Source organism: Nansenia antarctica (genome assembly GCF_963989245.1).
Source record: "Nansenia antarctica genome assembly, chromosome: 4".
Classification (NCBI taxonomy): Eukaryota; Metazoa; Chordata; class Actinopteri; order Argentiniformes; family Microstomatidae; genus Nansenia; species Nansenia antarctica.
This window is the reverse complement of record NC_137689.1, coordinates 30,599,565-30,621,157: the sequence shown is the minus strand read 5'-3', so window position 1 is coordinate 30,621,157 and position 21,593 is coordinate 30,599,565. Positions and strand designations below refer to the sequence as shown.

The window sequence follows — 21,593 nt, the reverse complement described above, 5'->3', positions numbered from 1 at the left end:
GGCCTTCTGGAGATCAGTTGGCTCGATAAATCTATGGGTTTAAAAAATATATATCTGTTCCTACCCAGTAAACAAAGAGTCCAAAAGACGTCCTCAGGGAAGCCGGAATGTGGGTTCAGATGACGTCTTTTGGACTACACAAGACGATTCTGGACGTCCTAGAAAGACCTCGTCTGATCCCACATCCCGGCTTCCCTGAGGACGTCTTTTGGACTCTTTGTTTTCCTGGGTACTTAATGATAGGATGGGAACTTCCCCTTCCCCCATGACTCTCTCTTTCTGTCTCCTAAGTCGGTGTGCAGGGAGATGCTGAGGGCTCTCCACGGCATCCTGCTGTGTGAGAGCAACCTGGAGCTGGGAGGTCTGGGAGGTCTGGGCGGAGGCCTGCAGAGGCCAGGGACCCCGGGGACTCTGCTGCAGACGCGCCGCGCTCCGCTCCCCACCGACGCCGGCGCCCTCAGCCTGGCCAACGGCATGGTGGTGTGCGGCGGGATGGACGGTCGCGCGGGCTCCACGGAGCCTCCGTCTCACAGACTGGCGCAGCGGGACGCCGTCCTGGCTCCGCCGGGGTGCACTCACGTGCGGATCTGCCCCGAGTGCCGCGGCTTCAAGGGGCTGCGCATGCGCCCCCCCCCGCCTCCACCCAGAGAACACTCGTCCGACGTCAGAGAGGAGGGGGTGTAGCTAACGCTGGGATGAGGGGGGGCGGCAGTTTGGAAACCTACGGTTGTGTGTGGACGATTCACGACCCTTCAGGTCAGGATGTGTACAACTTGCGCACTTCGCCCTCATGTATCTAACAGCATGGATTGGTGCAAGCATGGCTAGAGAAAGGTTTCTACTATGTATTTACACCAGTCCTTCATCCATGAAGGGGGGGGGATTGTACAAGTGCATACTTCAACACCGAGGGTAGAGAATGGGAACGCAACCAGAGCATTGAAGAAACGCCGTACCAAAGGTCACCGGGCGCTGGAAGCAGGGGGACGTTCCTAACACACCGGTCTTCCCTAGGGCCTCTACACACACACACAGACGAAAGAAATGCATGACAGGATGTAAATACGTGTGTCCATCCCATCGAAAAATGTCAACTCGTTTTAACTTCTGACCTTTCTGCTGCACCCTTCATCAACTTGAATCCCATATGAAACGTTCTGGGTTATGGGTTATGGGTTCAAAAAGCTGTGTGTAGAGGCCTTTATTCTATGGACTCGTATTACTGAAAGATTGTTAACACACTGACACAAAAGCTGATGGAGAAATGACATCCAACTGTGACTCTGCCAAGAGGTTTCATCAAAGTCTGGTAACACACAAACCCCCGCGCTCCTACCGACCCTTCACCAGGACCGCACCTTTGCACTAGACGTGACAAACAGGAATGTGGTTATGGACTATGCAGTATGTCATCGTTTTATAGTTGTTGTTTTTTTCAAACATCCAAGTGCCAAAACCTTCATCTTGCTTCAACTGTTGCCATTGCAGGCCTAAGAGAGAATTCATGAGTGAGAAGTGTTTAAATGTCTCCTTTTCTAAACAATAAAGTCGTTTTTTCTGAGCAAAATCCCCCCCGCCCCCCTCTGGTTCCAAGCCAAGTTGGAGAACATCAACAAGCATTTCCTACTGAAAACATTTCACCATAAATCACATTTATACAATGCTATACAGTTTATTTTATTTCACCTTTATTTACATACAAACACACCAAGGCCTCTGTTGCAGGTGCACCCTGTCCACGATATTTCTACATATACACAAACAAATGAAATAAAGTGCAGAAGAACAAAAAGAAGAAGACGTGTCAGTCAGCTCGCTTCTTGATTGGCTACATTCCATTCCACGTCACATTCGGGCTCGGGACACGTCAATTTCACCCACACACTAGAGGACTTTGATCATAAATATTGATTTAATATTTGCGATCGTCTGCCCCGACCGTTTTCTGAGCAAATTGTCAGGAGAAATTGACTTATGTTTTGTGATATTTCTACATATACACAGTGCAAACAAATGAGATGATCGTTTCTGTCGACCCGTCTGGGTTTTGACTGTCCACGTCCTGTTTGTTCACGGTTGCTCCGGCTGCCGTTGTCTCTTCGGACCCTCGGGATCCTGGTCCCTCCTCTTCCTTTTGCGTCTGTTTGTCTGCCCCTCCTCTTCTCTGAACTGGTGCCTTAACACAGCAACAAATATATATACAGGTGCTGGTCATATAATTAGAATATCATCAAAAAGTTGATTTATTTCAGTAATTCCATTCAAAAAGTGAAACTTGTATAATGTATACATTCATTCCACACAGACTGATATATTTCAAGTGTTTATTGCTTTTAATTTTGATGATTATTACTGACAACTAATGAAAACCCCAAATTTAGTATCTCAGAAAATTAGAATATTGTGAAAAGGTTCAATATTGAAGACCCCTGGTGCCACACTCTAATCAGCTAATTAACTAAAAACACCTGCAAACGCCTTTAAATGGTCCCTCAGTCCAGTTCTGTAGGCTACACAATCATGGGGAAGACTGCTGACCTGACAGTTGTCCAAAAGACGACCATTGACACCTTGCACAAGGAGGGCAAGACACAAAAGGTCATTGCTAAAGAGGCTGGCTGTTCACAGAGCTCTGTGTCCAAGCAAATTAATAGAGAGGCGAAGGGAAGGAAAAGATGTGGTAGAAAACAGTGTACAAGCAATAGGGATAACCGCACCCTGGAGAGGATTGTGAAACAAAGCCGATTCCAAAAATGTGGGGGAGATTCACAAAGAGTGGACTGCAGCTGGAGTCAGTGCTTCAAGAACCACCACACACAGACGTATGCAAGACATGGGTTTCAGCTGTCGCATTCCTTGTGTCAAGCCACTCTTGAACAAGAGACAGTGTCAGAAGCGTCTCGCCTGGGCTAAAGACAAAAAGGACTGGACTGCTGCTGAGTGGTCCAAAGTTATGTTCTCTGATGAAAGTACATTTTGCATTTCCTTTGGAAATCAAGGTCCCAGAGTCTGGAGGAAGAGAGGAGAGGCACAGAATCCACGTTGCTTGAAGTCCAGTGTAAAGTTTCCACCATCAGTGATGGTTTGGGGTGCCATGTCATCTGCTGGTGTTGGTCCACTGTGTTTTCTGAGGTCCAGGGTCAACGCAGCCATCTACCAGGAAGTTTTAGAGCACTTCATGCTTCCTGCTGCTGACCAACTTTATGGAGATGCAGATTTCATTTTCCAACAGGACTTGGCACCTGCACACAGTGCCAAAGATACCAGTACCTGGTTTAAGGACCATGGTATCCCTGTTCTTAATTGGCCAGCAAACTCGCCTGACCTTAGCCCCATAGAAAATCTATGGGGTATTGTGAAGAGGAAGATGCGATGCGCCAGACCCAACAATGCAGAAGAGCTGAAGGCCACTATCAGAGCAACCTGGGCTCTCATAACACCTGAGCAGTGCCACAGACTGATGGACTCCATGCCACGCCACATTGCTGCAGTAATTCAGGCATAAGGAGCCCCAACTAAGTATTGAGTGCTGTACATGCTTATACTTTCCATGTTCATACTTTTCAGTTGGCCAACATTTAAAAAAAAAAACTTGTTTTGTATTGGTCTTAAGTAATATTCTAATTTTCTGAGATACTGAATTTGGGGTTTTCATTAGTTGTCAGTAATAATCATCAAAATTAAAAGCAATAAACACTTGAAATATATCAGTCTGTGTGGAATGAATGTATACATTATACAAGTTTCACTTTTTTAATGGAATTACTGAAATAAATCAACTTTTTGATGACATTCTAATTATATGACCAGCACCCGTATATACATACACATATATACACACACACCACATATATACACAACCAAAAACGTTTGGAAACTTTATTTCGGTCGATTATTCCTCCCCTTTAATAATACCAATTGGTATTGTATTTTAGCCTGATTGGTCACCTTTACAACGATGTACAACTTGTAAGGATCATGCATTTGTGGAATGAGCAACACAGCTAACCGTGTGGGTAGTGGCCCAATATTATTCTGTTTCCAAACCTTTTTTTGAGGCGACAACAAGAATCTCAAACACTGGAGCTCTCTCACCTGGACTGCCACCGGCGGCCGCTGTTCCACACTCGGCCAAAAGAGGGCAGCCAGTTGGCGTCAGTCTGGGAGCTGTGGTCGAAGTTGGCCCCCACGCGGTTTGGGGGGAGCTTCTTCAGCTTCTCTTGCTCTTCTGTAAGACAGAACGTTTCAGCTTTGTCATTACGTACATATAGAAGCACTACAGAGTTTAGTAGCAGCAGTGTATACAGGTGCAACTCAAAAAATATATATATCATGCAAAAGTTCATTTATTTCAGTAATTCAACTTCAAGGGTTAAACCTAAATATTATATAAACTCATTACTTGCAAAGTGAAATATTTCAAGCCTTTATTTGTTATAATGTGGATGATTAACCCCAAATTAAATATCTCAGAAAATTAGAATATTGTGAAAAGGTTCAATATTGTAGGCTCAAGTGTCACTCTAATCAGCCAATTAATCCAAAACACCTGCAAAGGGTTCCTGAGCCTTTAAATGGTCTCTCAGTCTGGTTCAGTAGAATTCACAATCATGGGGAAGGCTGCTGACCTGACAGTTGTACAGAAAACCATCAGACACCTCAAAAGGTAATTGCGAAAGAAGTTGGATGTTCGCAAAGTGCTGTATCAAAGCACATTAATAGAAAGTTAAGTGGAAGGAAAAAGTGTGGAAGAAAAAGGTGCACAAACAGGGATGACCGCAGCCTGGAGAGGATTGTCAGGAAAAGACCATTCAAATGTGTGGGGGAGCTTCACAAGGAGTGGACTGAGGCTGGAGTTAGTGCTTCAAGAGCCACCACACACAGACGGATCCTGGACATGGGCTTCAAATGTAGAATTCCTCTTGTAAAGCCGCTCCTGAACAACAAACAACGTCAGAAGCGTCTGACCTGGGCTAAAGAAAAAAATAACTGGTCTGTTGCTCAGTGGTCCCAAGTTCTCTTCTCTGATGAGAGCAAATTTTGCCTCATTTGGAAACCAAGGTCCCAGAGTCTGGAGGAAGAATGGAGAGGCACACAACCCAAGACACTTGAAGTCCAGTGTGAAGTTTCCACAGTCTGTGTTGATTTGGGGAGCCATGTCATCTGCTGGTGTTGGTCCACTGTGCTTTATTAAGTCCACAGTAGGGATGGGACGATTATCGTTTATCGCGATAAAAACACCCGCGATAACTTAATCGTGGAGAATTTTAATTATTTAAATAATCGTCATAATCGTATGTTATGAATAAACTGTGTTTAACAAATGTCTGGCGCTATTTTTCAGCCTAGGCTACATTACTTTTGCAGTCAAGTTAGCGACTGTTACTGTAATATAATTGCGTTTCCTCACTTGAGCCGCGCGAATATCCTCACAGAACTTGTCTCGCGCTATTGTTCAGCCTGCATGGGTAACGTTACTGTCAAGTCAGCCTTGTCTGTCAGTCACTAGGTAACGTATGCTAGCCTTCTCACCATGGCTGGTGAAAAACTTTGGACGGGATACTGTCATTTGCCTACCTTGTTATTACCAGGCAGTGACAGTCTATGGCTGCAAAAGGCACGGTCGCCCCTAAGCTTTAGCAAATATATTGTGGTTTACACTGTTCAGCACTTGAGGTTACATGCAATGCATGACTTGTGCTATATAGGCTAAATACAATTATGAAAGCGGCAAGTAGCAAGTGTGCGCATCAAAGGCATTAGGCACGTAACATCCATGCTGTATAAACACATGACAACCGTCCGTTATTTCCCGAACTTTGCCCGAACCCCCCGCGAGGACCCGGGGAACAACGGTACGCTCCCCGCGGCTGCTATCAGACTGGCCGCGGGAGTGAGTGTTGAGGGAGAGAGGAGACGGCAACCCTTGCTCGCCATAGACTGTATCCCTACTCGTCTCTCCTGAGCTCGGTTGTAACGTGAACCGTGGAATACGGGATATGTTAGATGCTTTACAGTAATTCCCCAAATGACCAGAAAAGGAAGTTAGATTTGTCGCTGGTCGCTTTTGACTAATTAAGTCACCAAGGGGCTCTGGAAGTTGGCAACACTGGGAGTGCGTTCTTTAAACTTCCTTGGGTACGTTAATGAAAGGTGCTGATTGGCGGAAAAGGAGTTAGGTCAATCAGCGCTCGATTGCTCTTTCTTAAGGACCCGGATTATGGCCAGAGATATGTGCCACTAGAATCTGAATTACTGACTTAAAATGTCATAAAAATACAACAACATCTAAGTTGAAGTGATTAGTGTGTTTTATTGGCATTCGGGAAAAATTAAAATAATAATTCTCGCGATAATATCGTGGATCGCGATTATTTTGCCCACGATAATCGTGATATTCAATTTTCTAATCGTCCCACCCCTAGTCCACAGTCAACGCAGCCGTCTACCAGGACATTTTAGAGCACTTCATGCTTCCTTCAGTAGACAAGCTTTATGGAGATGCTGACTTCATTTTCCAGCAGGACTTGGCACCTGCCCACACTGCCAAAAGTACCAAAACCTGGTTAAATGACCATGGGATTCCTGTGCTTGATTGGCCAGCAAACTCGCCTGACCTGAACCCCATAGAGAACCTTTGGGGCATTGCCAAGAGAAAGATGAGACATGAGGCCGAACAATGCAGAAGAGCTGAAGGCTGCTATTGAAGCATCCTGGTCTTCCATAACACCTCAGCAGTGCCACAGGCTGATAGCATCCATGCCACGCTGCATTGAGGCAGTAATTCATGCAAAAGGGGCCCAAACCAAGTACTGAGTACATATGCATGATTATACTTTTCAGAGGGCTGACATTTCTTTATTTAAAATCCTTTTCTTATTGATTTCATGTAATATTCTAATTTTCTGAGATATTTAATTTGGGGTTTTCATAAACTGTAAGCCATAATCATCAAAGGTATAACAAATAAAGGCTTTAAATATCTCGCTTTGCATGTAATGAGTCTATATCAGGGTTTCCGTTAGAAAAAATTGCCGCCGGACATCGTGTCCGGGAAGATTTCGATTTACCGGACAAACGTGATATATTCCGGTCATCATATTAAAATATAATAAAAAAATAAAAATCTTCCAAATCTAATATAGCTGTTTGTCGCGGTGATTACTGTTGTGTAGCGGCCTATATATGCCATTTAATGTCTATTTCTCATCCGATACGATTAGATGCAAGCTATATAATATATAATAATATAACATGATTCGCATGCGCGCTATGCCATTATGTCCAGCGCTGAACGGGCGCCTCACTGGGAACTGAACAGACTGCATCGATCAATGAACGGACTCCACATTACGTTAACTGAAGTTTGTTAAATTGTTTGGGATTAATGTGAGTTTTCTATTTTCTCTTTCCAGTTTTACCCTTTTTTTATCAATAAAACAACGTCATTTCTATAACCAGGTCTCGCTGGTTGGGAAGGCATTTCGTTTAGCTGCCTGTCAAATCATACTTAATCGGACTCGGGAGTATGACAATGAGGAGAACATAACTGTTTATTGAGAAACAATAGGCAGGCTGGGATACGTATATAAAGAAATACCACAATGTCTAGATGTATAACATTTTATTGAACAGTGCAAGCATGTAGGCTTCTGGCGTGACATCGTACCCCTAACGTTCTTAGGGCTTGCTTGAAAAACTTAGACTGAAAGTTAGTGCCCTGGTCAGATTGTATAACAAGAGGAAGACCGAATGTGGAAAAAAACGTTGTTAAAGCTTTCACCACTGAGCTGGCTGATATGTTACGCAACGGAACAGCTTCAGGAAAACGAGTAGCAGCGCACATAATAGTGAGCAAATACTGACTTCCACTTTTAGTCCTAGGCAAAGGTCCAACACAATCAATTATTACACGTTCAAATGGCTCCCCTATAGCAGGAATGGGATGCAATGGTGCGGGTGGAATGGATTGATTAGGCTTACCCGCCATCTGACAAGTATGGCAACAGCGGCAGTGCTTGGCAACATCCGCCTTCAGTCCGGGCCAAAAGAAATGTTTCAATATCAGCTGATAAGTTTTAGTTATACCTAAATGTCCTGACCACTGGCTCTCATGTGCTACAGATAACACCTGTTGTCTATAACCCACAGGCACAACCACTTGTTTTACAGTATTCCACTCACAACCATTTGCATTAGGAGGAGACCATTTACGCATTAATATCCCATCGTTAAGGAAATAAACTACGTTGCCCCCTATTTCAGATTCCTCACTAGCTGCATGTAAAAAACATTTGTTTAATGACTGATCAGCTACTTGAGCGACACGCAATCGCTCGCCGGTTACAGGCAGAGATAGGCTGTCAGCGGATGGTATGGTAGGACTCGGGGAGGATGGTAACTCTACCACTTTCTCCCTGGGAGAAGCTGAAACAATCGGGTTCTCATCCCTTTCAGAAAAGGCTTGCATAATCACACTATCACAGAGAGAAACATCGCTACCCTCCTCTCTGCCTCGACTCGATTGTGCACGAGTTATAGCGCACACCGGAAACAACCGCTGTTTCGCATAGGCAGCCTACACATTAGGAGTCATCATCATGCCGGTGTCAAATCATATCATAATAAAAGAAATACATAGCCTATATATTCGTCTTTTTTAAAATAGAAGGAATCAGAATGTGAACTTTAGCGAATGTTATTCAAATTGTGCTTAGAGGGAATTATTTTCACCGGTCATTTATGTCCGACGAGTTTTCAATTTGTCGGACTTCAACAAATTTTACCGGACAAAGACCGGTAATTACCGGTTAACGGAAACCCTGGTCTATATAATATCTAAGTTTAACCCTTTAAGTTGAATTACTGCAATAAATGAACTTTTGCACAATATTAAACATTTTTGAGTTGCACCTGTAGTGTATAGTCAGGGGTGCAAACTGGTGATGGTCCAAAAAGGTGACACTTTTTTTTGCCCGTAGATGGTTAGCTCTAGCATTAACAGTGGTCTAACAATGATGCGCGTGTAAGTAGCGATGGCCCTGACCTTAACACCCACATAATTAATGTAAGCAACCTGTTCTCAAAGTAATTATGCGCGTTCCTGCAGGTTTCAACAAGTTACATTTAAGACCTTTATAAGACCACTTTTAATAGATTTTAAGACCTATTGAGCAAGTATTGGTATTAGACTCACATTCATTGATTATTTTCATTAGCAATGCTGGGTGATCTGTTCTGTTCTGGTGCATATAGAACAAATCTGTGCAGTATAGTACAGTGGATTGTGTACATAGCCTTTATTGATGTAAACCAGCTCCTTACCTTCTTGTGATTTTATGCTTTTTCTAAAATGTGTTTTTTTTCCCTTTCCTAACACCAGGGGAGCCACCCCTCCTAAATTTCGTTGTTTGGTACCTGTACTGTAGCAATGACAAATAAAGTCCATTCCATTCCATGATAATGTAAGTTAGCCTACTTTATCAATTTATTGATTCATTTCCATTGCTTCTCAACACAATACTAGATATAATAGCATAAATAACAGAATCAACTCACACACTTACGTACACTGCATAGTAGGGATGCACAATATGCATTTTTTTCCAACCGATACCGATGTGTACCCGCTTCCCCTGGCCGATAACCGATATGAGAACAGATATAATTTCACAGTTGATAACCTGTAGTTCATGCACACCTGAAGGTAAGAAAGGCTATGTAGTGAGCAAAGATTGATGATTTAATATTCCATAGTGATCTCACCTAATCTAACTTACATCACTATTGTTATCACAACAAAGAGAACACTTCTGACTCTTCAAATGTTCATTTATTATTTCCTCTAACAAACAGAATCTGTTAGACAGTGCACAATGCTTTTTTTAGCCAAGATCTGGCCTCCTTTTATGAAAACAAAAAAGGCTCACCTAAGAGTAATTAGATCAAAAAAGTGTCAAAAATAAAGTGCATCTTGTCTATCCCTGTAAATTGAAAATGCATAAATAAAATAGCAAAAAATAAATAAAGTGCATCAGTCAATACAAAAATAAAGACTTTTATAGAACCGAAAGTTTTATAGAACTTTTACAGAAACTAGTGCCAAATGGCTGCTTAGTCTGCAGATAAACAGAATGACACAAGGCACATAGTAGGCTACACTAGTATGCTTAATAAAGCAACTGAAAAGGGCTGGGCTATGCTACTTTTAGTGCATGAGGATGAGGTAGGTTGTGATAAAACTTATCTGGCTTACGCTAGTATCGATCAGACTATGGATGTGTGTGGCGACTGTATCATACAGAGCAGGCAGGCACACGTCTGCAAAATAGTGGCGGCTTGGGAGTGTATACCGGGGCTCTAAATGTGAAATTAGCTGGCGAAATCCTTTATCTTCTACTACAGAGAAAGGCTGGTCGTCGAGGGCCATAAACTCCATTATTTTTTCATTGATTGCTTGAGCCTTTGAGCTGTCTCGAGTAAACTTCCTGCAGTTTTCAAATGCGTGTTCAATAGGCACAGCAGCTTTTTTTTTTCGCGGCTAGGCTACCTTCTGCTACTAGTGCTTGATATTCCTTCCATACAGCGTGCTTGCAATGGTGAATCTTAAGGTGACTTATGAGATTCGTTGTGTTGTAACTCGTAGACCTTTGCCCTCCTCTCCGAACTTTTGTCGAACATGTGGCAGAAATATTTCCGGCTTCATATTATCGGCTCTATATCGGCTAACATTTTATAAAACCGATAAATATTTAATAACATTAATTTCCCATAATCGGGCCGATAAATATCGGTGCCGATAATATCGTGCATCCCTACTGCATAGCCTACATACTGAGATATGGCACACACACGCACCTCTCACAGGTACACACACACACACCTCTCACAGGAGGGCCACACACACACACGTACAGGTACACACACACACGCTATATTTACTAAAACACACACACACCGTTGCTACCACTGCAAGTTTGAAGAAATTCTAACTTCACATGCCTGCAGTCGAATCGCCTCCTACGGCGATTATCGTATCGTGGCCTCTTGTCTTATCATTTCACGTGGCACAATATCGGGGTTTTGGGCGCAGCTTAACCAATGTCACACGAGCAATAAGTGTGCAAGTTTTGTTGTGTATGTTGTCTCTCATCCGCACGCGTCGTATTCCCACGCAGTGGGTCTGGCAACAATAATACATTTTCCGGTCTGAATTTTTCAATAAAAATAAAATCGATTCTACGCAAGTCTAAAGCACACAGAAGCCATTAAAAAGGTTTATTTTGAAAGTCTCGCCCTGTGTCTGATCCTGATGTTATAGAAGCAGCGTAGCAGCATGGTAGAAGCGAGGTAAAGGGGGACGTGAGACAGTCTAGGGCTGCGTTCGTAAATTCGCTCTGAGAGCGCTGGAGGGCACACTGGAGTCAACGTCATAAAGGGACCAAGTAATTTGATTGGACAAGAGGCATTCCATGACTGCTGGTCAGATTTCCAGAGCGAATTTACGAACGCAGCGTAGAACTAAACCACTCACCGACTCGTTTTTTTTCATAACACAAAACTTGAAGTTGTAAAGTACCCACTCAATATAATAAACAACAGTTTAACGATCACTAAATACTTATAATTTGTGGATTGGATTCACTATTCTCGTTTGCCATAGGCTACTGGTAAGGCTTTAGTAAATACTTTTGTTTTGGGACGTGTTTGTGTTTGGGGCTGTATGATCATCTAATTATGTGTAGTTATGTGTTTCTAGCATGTCGATGTTCTATCAGGTAAATTCGCTAGAACTAACCTCCATACCCTGGTTCAGAAGAAGAAATCAGTCCTTTGTCACTTACATCGTTGTCCTCGATTAAACTTTTAGGTGGATTGGTTACCCTAGATGGTCTTCGTGACATTTCACAATCACAAACATATATGTACAGAAACTCACTAAAGTATAAAACACAGCTAAAATACCGCTTCTCTTCAAATCACTCTACAGCTCCTATGACGCTTTGAGGTCAATGCATTAGTTTTTTTGGTGAACTACCGTAATAACCCTAAATGGTTAGAGAGTGCAACTTCTCTGCTTTCAGAAACTGTTGGATTTTTTCCCATTGCACATATAGTTCAAGAATACGATAGTTTGAACGAACCCTGTAAAATCCTTTTGAGAAGTTATCGCAACATAGAAATAACTTCTATGTTATTCTATTTTATTACTTCTTATGTTTCTACTTCCATCTTAATACCTTTTTAAGATGTTTTATTTCAACTGCAGCAGAGTTTAGCAGACAGGAAGATGTTAGCTCGGGCATCATGTGACTTGGATGAGATGAGATGTAGACCCCCCCCCCCCCCAAAAAAAAAAAAAAAATTCTCCCAAAAAAATCCTTCTCTCTCACCCATCCTTCCTGTCAAATCTCTACTATCTCTATCACAACAAAACGAAAAATATGAGTGGGACTACCCGGAAAAAAAAAGAAAAAAAAAGATAAGCTGTCATGGCTCTTTCCTAACGTTGTGACCTCCTGGGTTTGTGACGGTGGAGATTGAAGCTAAAGGACCTAGTGGTAGAGAGATTACAACACGCATGTCAGGCAAGTCACTCTGGATAACGAAGTAGAACAAACATCTACTCAGGACTAGGGCGTGGAGCGGTGAGTATGCAGAAGTTGAGGTTCTTACTCTGTTTCAGGAAGTCCTGGAGCGACGGTCCGATCTCCGGCTCTGCTGTCCCGGAGTGCTTGGGTTCATCCTGGAGCCAGGGAGGGATGGCGCCTGCAGACGTCAACAGAGGCAGGATGAACAGCCGTGCCTTTTTTATATGTATATGTATGCATGTATGTATGTATATATATGTGTGGTGGCCTGGGAAAACCCGTCGGATGTCGCTGGCGTTCGTTTGTGGCAAAGAGCAAAAATAGATGGAAATGTCCTATTTCGGCGATTTTGATATTATGTGGTATTCTAGTACTTTGAACTCCATACTACATTATGGTGAATAAACATTTTAAGAAAACAAAAGAGAAAGTACTTATTTTTATGTTTTTGTGGTGGGTAGTTTGCTAGCGAAACAACGTCACGTTGACGTACCGTTAACGTCAACGTCACGTCGATCCTGTGGTTTGAAGCCTTTCACTTTTTTTGACATGATACATTAAAATGCTCATAACTTTTTAAAATAAAGAGCTATCTCAGTCATTCAACCAGTTATGAATAGCTGAGAACTTCTAATTTATGGAAATATAAAAAATGAAAATGTCAAAATGTAAAGGGTTTTCCCAGACCGCCACACATATATATCTATACATATACATGATACTAGCTGTGTATTCCATCCCTGTGCAATGTCATTTCATTTCTATGTACATGTATGTGGAATGAAGCCCAACCTCAAGATGATTCTGTTATGAAATGCTAATTGCCTGTTAACGGCAACAAAGTTAAACATTTTAAGTTAAACAAGTTAAACATTAACATTAATTATTATTAACATTATTATTAACATTATTATATTATTATTATTATTATATTATTATTATTATTATTATATTATTATTATTATATTAATTATTATTATTATTATTATAACATTATTATTAACATTAACATTAAGTTAAACATTACAAGTTAAACTTTTTTTTTTTTTTTTTTATGCATATGTACAATAATGTGAGTCAACCTATGGACATGACTTTACCTGTGTGAGACAACCTAACATGACTTTACCTGTGTGAGACAACCTAACATGACTTTACCTGTGTGAGACAACCTAACATGACTTTACCTGTGTGAGACAACCTAACATGACTTTACTTGTGTGAGACAGCCTAACATGACTTAACGGCCCAATCCCGATTCCCTTTTCTACCCCTATGGCTCATTTTCGAGTGTGACTCGATTTCAAGCCAAGGCCTTCGAACAGAGCCACAAGCCGTCAGGGTTGAAATCTACCCCTATGAAATGGGACAACCCTTCAAGACTGATACGTCATCAGTAGTATCGTAGAAAAGCATTGACGCTCGCGACTCATTCACAACTTCACTTTTACGCTATCAATCGATCAAACAAGTCATCAAATAAAAAATAACAATGCTTCATTATCAGACCATGACAGAATAACGGCGCTCTAACCTGTATGAAACCTGTGCTCCTACCCTGCCAGTCTGCACTGATTTAGGACAACAGTGCAACAACTTCGCGGCTGAACTTAAGTTACATTTACGGCGTCATATACCATCAATGGGAAACATGGAAAAATGCATGACTTACAGATTTAATTTTATGATGTTCCGAAATCCGAAGTGACAGGAACGCTGGAGAAACAGCCACTGTCCACTGCATTAATTAACTACAAGTCCTTGATGAGTCTCCCGCTTACTGCCCTCCATCAAAAATGGCACATCCATCGATAATATTACATAATAACAACTGCTCGGATTAGATTGCGAGTTGTTTTGGTATGCCGCAATACAACTATAGTGTCATATACCACCAGGGGGGGGGGGGGGGGGGAATTCGCGCCTATCATGCACATATCAGCCTGTGGATAGATAACTTTACATTAAATATGTCTACCATCATCCGCTGTCAAACACCACAATTTATTCCTAAATAAACATGATTGTACATCTCTGAAATGTTAATCGCGCACCGATGTATTTCTATGGGGAAGGCTGTGCTTGACGATTCCATTGGACTGACGCCGGGGCAGAGGAACAGGGTGACCTGGGTAACCCTAACCCTAACCCTGTGACAAACGCGCAGATATGAGTGCTCCGGTGTCCTGCTTTGGTAGTCTAATGGAAGAGATCAGGTAGGCTACCAGTCCTCTACTGCTAAACCCGAGCGCGCTGGACTGTGGAACTTTCTATGTTAAGCATAGGCACACGCATAGGCACCTCGGCATAACAGCGATTTTTTGTTATGCTTGTTATAAAGAAAAGGTCTATAATGCATTGTAATGACATTAAACTAAGATAATAAGATGGTTATCATAATTTTTCAAATCTTTATTAATAAGTAATTACAGAGAAAGTAAAATGACATTTCCGCATTGAATAGAGCTACATAAAATGTCTGTAGATGATTCGCAATGCATGCAAGACCTAACATGACTTTACCTGTGTGAGACAACCTAACATGACTTTACCTGTGTGAGACAACCTAACATGACTTTACCTGTGTGAGACAACCTAACATGACTTTACTTGTGTGAGACAACCTAACATGACTTTACCTGTGTGAGACAACCTATGGACATAGATTTACTTGACTTGACTTTACCTGTGTGAACATTTCCACTGTTGGAGGAATCCTGTTGAGCAAGTGGAAAACAATTTCTTGATTAAAACTAAAGCCGTCGTTTTTCTTTTGGAGGAATACTTCCAACTTGACTGTTTTGTTTAGAATGAAGGCAATCCTTCATGACTGTGCAATGATTCATCTACCTGGTAGCCAATGAAGGTCAAGCCTGGACTAGGCCCCGCCCACTGCCTGTCCACCATTTTGTCCACCCAGCTCGGGCCTGCCTGTTCGTCGGATCCTTGTGGCCTGAAGTGAGAGCTTCACCACAAAGTTAACATCCAGATTTGGAATGATGAACTTGGAATGGACTTCAAAAACAGTTGAAACTTAGCATCCCACTCTCTGGTTTTAAACTGTGTGTTACAGAGACTTTGAATCATACATGCAAATGTGCTTAGGTTATCTTTTATAGCCTGTATCTGCTCACTGTTTCTGTTGCTTGTTTGTTGTTATTTCATGTTGTATATTGTATGTTTTCATACTGTATGTGGTGTCTTTTTAATTAAGTGCTGCTTTTCTTGGCCAGGGCTCATTTGAAAAAGAGGCTACTGTCTCAATATGACTACCCTGGTTAAATAAAGGATTAATAAAAAATTAAAAAATATTAATGTCACTACAGACACATCTTTAAAATGTTGGGTAATGCCACAATAAAAAATAAAGCAATTTTGTGTTATTACTACAGTAATAACACATTGACCATAACAACCCATACAAAAAAGTGTATTCTTTAAGGTTTTACATAACAGCAGTCCAAAAACCACAGACGGCCTTTTGTAGGAGAGAAAGGCGGCGTCTTACCTGGAAGGTTCCTCCCCTGAGTCGCTCTGCCCCTGTGTGTGGGAGAGCTCGAGCTCCGCCTCCGGCTGAGGTCGATTCAGGAAAAGCCAACAGCGGTTCATAAATGGACTGCACTTACATATCGCCTTATTCCAAAGCGCTTTACAATGGACTCTCATTCACCCGTTCACACACACATTCACACACCCATGACGACAAGCTACCATGCAAGGCGCCAGCCCCACTCACTGGGAGATTTGCGGTTCAGTGTCTTGCCAAAGGACACTTTGACATGTGGCCAGTCGGGGTTCGAACCGCCGATCTGCCGACCTTGCGATCATTAGACGCCGGCTCTACCTTGTGCGCCACAGCCGCCCCATACACACTTTTTAACAACAAACATCTAGATCCCCTGGCTCACACCATGTGAAATCAACATGTCCTCCAGAGGTCAATTCAATGTGACGATGAAATGAGTTTACATCAGAGCTGCGTCATTCATAAATGATCATATAAGGGCGATCGCTATGGCTACAGGCGGTCTTAATTCTTGTTCATGACATAAATAGGACAGCAGGGAGGTTCCCAATGATATGGATACGGTTGTTGCATCCTGGGGAAACAAACCTCAATGAGGGAGTGGAGGACTTCCTGCCGATGCTGCTCCTGGGCGCGGATACGAGCAGCTTGCTAGATGGAGGAAGAGAACACACACACACACACCGAGTTAACATACACGTCATGACTACGAATCTAAACGATATCATCTTCATATCAAGCCTCTTAAAGAGTTGGCAGTTCTTCAACACTTCGTACCTGCTTGATGAGTTCATCTTCCTTCTCCTCGTATGAATCCAAAGCTTTGGTCACCTCCGTTTTAAACCTCCAATTAAAAACAACAAACGTCAGGATCTTGACATTTGACCAAAACAGACTCCGGCTAAAAGGGGGGGCAAAACAATGTGTCAATACTGTAGTCCTTACCTCTCAGTCTCCTCTTCTGTGACGATGAACTTGTCCCTCAGTTTGGGGTCCGCTTTATTTTCCCACCAGAACTTATGTGTGTTCTTCCTGTGATCTGGACTGATGATACACACAAGACAAATCAGGAGAATTATATATGAACATTGGCCAAGTGCCAGGAGGGGGAAAAATGTGTGCATGTTAGAAGACATTCTCAATAAATATAAAGATGAAACTATTCCAAAATGCAGCAGCGAGAGTTTTAACCAAAACAAACAGAAGAGCTCATATAACTCCTATTTTAGAGACTCTACACCGGCTTCCTGTTAAGTTCAGAATAGATTTCAAGATCCTTCTGCTTGTTTCTAAAGCTCTCACTGGCACAGCACCAGAATATCTGAAATATATTTTTCTAGCATATCAGCCCAATAGAGCTCTCAGGTCTTCTGACTCTGGTTTCCTCTGTGTACCACATGTACAAAAGAAGAGATTTGGTGAGGCTGCATTCTCATTTTATGCACCCAGATTGTGGAATGCACTGCCAGTTTACATTAGGGATGCAACCTCAGCACATAATATGTTCAAGTCAAGACTAAAAACCCATCTTTAATATTGCCTTTAAATGACTAAATAATTAAATTACGATTATATGCACTTTGAGCTGCAACGTTTGCATGAAAAGTGCTATACAAATAGTTACAGATATGATCTTACGCGGCCATGTGTTCTAACAAGCCCCCGAACAGCACCGTGATGTTGCCGTCCGTCACGTTCCTCGGGACCTCCTCCTGGCAGCAGTAGCACCAGAACCTGCGCTCGTCCTGAGTACAATCAAACTTCTCCACCTGCGGGTTCTTGATGGTTCGGCGAGCCTCTTTCACCTACGAAAATGAACCCACAGACACAGGTCGACGTTGAAGAGGACCTTTCACACGATGAGACCACCTGACGATGTTGGGTCTCGCCTGGGACAAGTCAATCAAATCCAGTTCTTGTACACATTACCTTCTCGAGGAATTTGACAAGAACCACTTTGAGTTTGCTCTGATGACTTTTCCCGAATATGTGTCCCTTTCCTGAGAACGACGTTTGCCCACATATCGCACAGGAAAATGCCCCCATGATCTCCCTCTGCACGCCCCCCTTAGCCTGGCTTGCTTTAGTTTTGGGCTAGGGCAACGTTAGGCATGGGTGGACGTGATGAGGCTAGGATAGCTGGCTACTCGTTCCCCGACCATGTCATAAACTGATCGAGAAAAATCAATGGTAGCGTAAATAAAAATTGAAATTGAAACGAACAATTACATTGGATATAACTAGCTACAACGTTGAGAAGCTATAAGCAGGTGTTAATTTGTTTTTGTTTTCTGAGCTGCCGCCAGCTGCAGCAAACTACGAAATTCTAGCAGAGATAACATAGGCGGATGTTTGATTCTAGTCACTTTCAAAGTAAAAGCCTCCTGACAAAATGATGTCAATGTTCCATTCAGCACGTGATGGTCGCCCTCGTGTGGCCAGTATGAGTCACTGTATCGGTGGTCGAAGCATTTGATACGTTTTTTTTAGATTGCATTTTTATTTTTCAAAATAAATTCAATATTACCATCTTCAAATAAGAAAGTCTGACAAAGAAAATAACACACAATACAGTGAAAAAAAGAAAGAAAGAAAATCATATTCAGACTGAAGAGAAAAAAGGAAAACAAGCAAAGTGCTCTTATCCACTTCTCTATTTCAATTCCCTTTACATGGAGGCCCTCTCTGCCCCCATAGGTCCAGCTCCTGGTGTATGTACCTCTCTTCAAGGTGAAGGTCACAGCTCCAGCAATGTTTGAATCATGTCTGCCAAAGAAAACAAGAGCATCCACACTGGGACGATTGGTGTTCATGTTACCAAATTCATCAAATGATAGCAGTCAGTGAATTAATAGTGACCTGACCTCTTATTTCAAACTGCCATGAGTAACACAGATACATCACATTTCTACTTATTAAACTGAATTGTGGATGTTGACTGACGTTGAAGAGCTGCTCTGCCTGAAGCGTTCTGTTGCACTGGTGTACGACACAATGACAGATGAAGGTGTGAGCTGTCTCACCGGGGCTATGCATGCTTCTCTTGAACAAGGAGTCCCTGACCAGGGTGTGCATCTCGTCTCTCAGCCTCCGCCGCCCGTCCAGGGTCAGGTGCCACAGGCAAGACTTCCTCTTCCCCTCGCTGCACACCTGCTGGGGGGTCTTCCGGAAGCTGTTGCTGAAACACAGGTTGTGCCGGATGGTGTTTTTCCAGCCATCAGGGGCCGTCTGGAAGAATGGGAAGTGCTCTCTGGAAAGCAGTCAGACAAAGTCAGATTAAACCATACTCAGTGACATGATCTAATAATAATAATTAATTGTATTTATAGCACTTTTCCGGGGCTCAAAGACACTGACAATATGGGGAAAACACAGAAACAACAAGCAACAGATAACATGAGCACATAGAACACAGAGTTAACGAACAGGCACAGGGAACAATTAACACAGCAATGTCCAGGGGGAGGAGGGGGGTGGCAGGGTTAGGGGAGATGGTCAGGGGTAGGGGAGGTTGTATGCGTGGGAGAACAGGTAGGTTTTGAGGTGGGATTTAAAAGTGGAGAGTGAGGGTGAGTCTCTGAGTGGCTGAGGGAGAGAGTTCCAGAGGTGGGGTGCAGCTCGTGAAAAAGCACGGCCTCCGAAGCCTTTGAGTTTCGAGGGTGGGACAGTGAGGGGAACAGTGGATGAGGATCAGAGGGTACAGGTAGGGCGGTGGGGGAGAAGGAGGTCAAGGGTAAAGGGTAGTAAACGCCATACGTGTTCAAACAGGTGGAAAAGCTACAGGCCAAATGGCAGCTTTGATCAATTCCATCCCACAAGATCCACTTAAAAAAAAATAAAGGTCTTCATCGTCTTTCCTACTGGGGAGTTTTCCCCAGGCTTGCTTTTGGCAAGTGCTATAGAAATAAAACATGTATATTTAGGCCATGCCGAAACACCGTTGTTATCGTGTTTGTTCCATTTGAACATGCCACAACAATTGTTCATTCTATGAGAGGGTGCCTTGGTCCTCAATTAACCCCGTTAAGAAAGAGCACCTTGAATCTACTAATCTAATCTAAGATACACTAGTATGCCAGCAGTGCTTCCCTTCTTTTCTACAACAAATAAACACATTATCGATTTGTAAGTTAGACCTTGTGAAGTTATAGATCTGCTGCACGTTGAGGCTGCCGGTCCGACTGCTGCTCAGCGCCATGGCGATCAGGATACAGTAGTTGACAGGAGGCCGCGGCCAGGCACCGTTCAAGTTGTTGCTGTCTTGCAGGGCTCGCTGGAGACGCTTGCTCTGGGCCAGGCTGAGTTTACGGACCCCAGCCTTCTGCGTCCTCGCCTTGTAGGCCGTTTTGGATTTCCGACAAACAGGGACATCGACTGAAGAATCATCTGTAAGCTAAATAATACATTAGAAACAGTAGGCATCATTGAAACCAGAGAGAAGCGGCCTATTTAAAAGCACCAATTACAGTTGACATGTTCTGCTGAGTGGCCCAGATGTACAGTAAACTTCTTCTCAGAGAGAGGAGCCATACCATGTATTCACTGGAGGAGGAGGCATGCAGAGACTCATCTCGACCGGTGTTCTCACGTGAAACAGAGAGCCCATTTTGGATGGAGTTTACTTGAAGTGGGTTGACTGCGGGCTTGGGCAGGGGCTCCATTGGTATTTTGGATCGAGTCAATGCCTTTGCTGTTTTTTTAGGATACTTAATAGGGCATGCAAGGTTGGGGTTGACCATCAACCATAGATTTGGCTGTATCAAAGATTCTGCAATGGGAGACAATATTTGGGGGATAAATATTAATTTATAAATATCAATTAAAATATTTAGCATGAACCAATTCCATTGTATTACCTCACCAGTTTTCTGAAGGCTTTGACAAAGATAGTCGTCCTTTCGTCTTGAGATTCGTGCATAGTGCCACTGAACAAGATACTGATCATTCCGTTTGTCGTCTGCCGATAGATGATATGGAACGTATCAGAAAAACATCTCATATGATCTCAACGACAACCCCGACTGTAGCGTTATAGGCTATTGAGGTGATGCAGATCACATCCATTGAAACTCGAATGTTAACCATACCTTGGTAAAATTGGTCAGTTGTTGTTGTTAACTTGATCTCTTCATCCATGTCCCAGTCAGTGAGGCCGGTTGACAGATGTAGGTCAAGAAATCTGTTTCTGGCTTTAAATTCTAGAGCCATTTTCGCTCGGTCGAAAGAGGTGTTTGATCAGCATAAATCACCATTCAGATAAGGGCTATCCACGACAGGTCGCAAGTCTAAATCAACTCGCCAAATATAGGTGATGGGGTCCAGCCTCCGCAGCAGGTGTGAAGAATTAGCCATAATTAGGCTAGGTGCAGGCCCGTCACTATGGGCGGGCCTCAGGGGGCCAGGCCCGCCCACAGCCGTGCTGTGGTGCCCCCCCAACTGGCAGCCAGATATATATAAAAAAATAAAAAATAATAATA

General features: G+C 42.8%; 3 protein-coding genes across 3 annotated transcripts in view; 1 reads left to right on the top strand and 2 right to left on the bottom strand.

Moving 5' to 3' along the window:
- Positions 1-684, top strand: part of LOC308155963 (glutamate receptor ionotropic, kainate 4-like) — a gene marked incomplete at both ends in the record, with an annotated part of 149,780 nt that extends 149,096 nt beyond the window's left edge. Inside the window, one exon of the mRNA XM_080529327.1 lies at positions 292-684. Coding sequence (XP_080385453.1) covers positions 292-684 — 393 coding nt within the window. The remainder of the gene's footprint in view (positions 1-291) is intronic.
- A 3,407-nt stretch (positions 685-4,091) lies between these two features.
- cenatac (centrosomal AT-AC splicing factor) lies at positions 4,092-18,328 on the bottom strand (the record flags this gene model as incomplete). Its single annotated transcript, XM_080529326.1, has 10 exons — positions 18,046-18,328; positions 17,755-17,921; positions 17,062-17,160; positions 16,894-16,960; positions 16,705-16,767; positions 16,099-16,163; positions 15,441-15,555; positions 15,277-15,307; positions 12,676-12,768; positions 4,092-4,228 (listed from the first exon to the last, which is right to left on the bottom strand). Exons 1-10 carry the CDS (start codon positions 18,160-18,162, stop codon positions 4,092-4,094), a joined length of 954 nt encoding a protein of 317 aa, XP_080385452.1. The 5' UTR covers positions 18,163-18,328.
- Positions 18,329-18,853: 525 nt separating this feature from the next.
- foxr1 (forkhead box R1) lies at positions 18,854-21,324 on the bottom strand (the record flags this gene model as incomplete). The annotated part of the gene is made up of 5 exons (XM_080529325.1): positions 18,854-18,882; positions 19,140-19,366; positions 20,253-20,509; positions 20,739-21,073; positions 21,204-21,324. 5 exons carry the CDS (start codon positions 21,322-21,324, stop codon positions 18,854-18,856), a joined length of 969 nt encoding a protein of 322 aa, XP_080385451.1.
- Between the last annotated feature and the right edge of the window lie 269 nt (positions 21,325-21,593).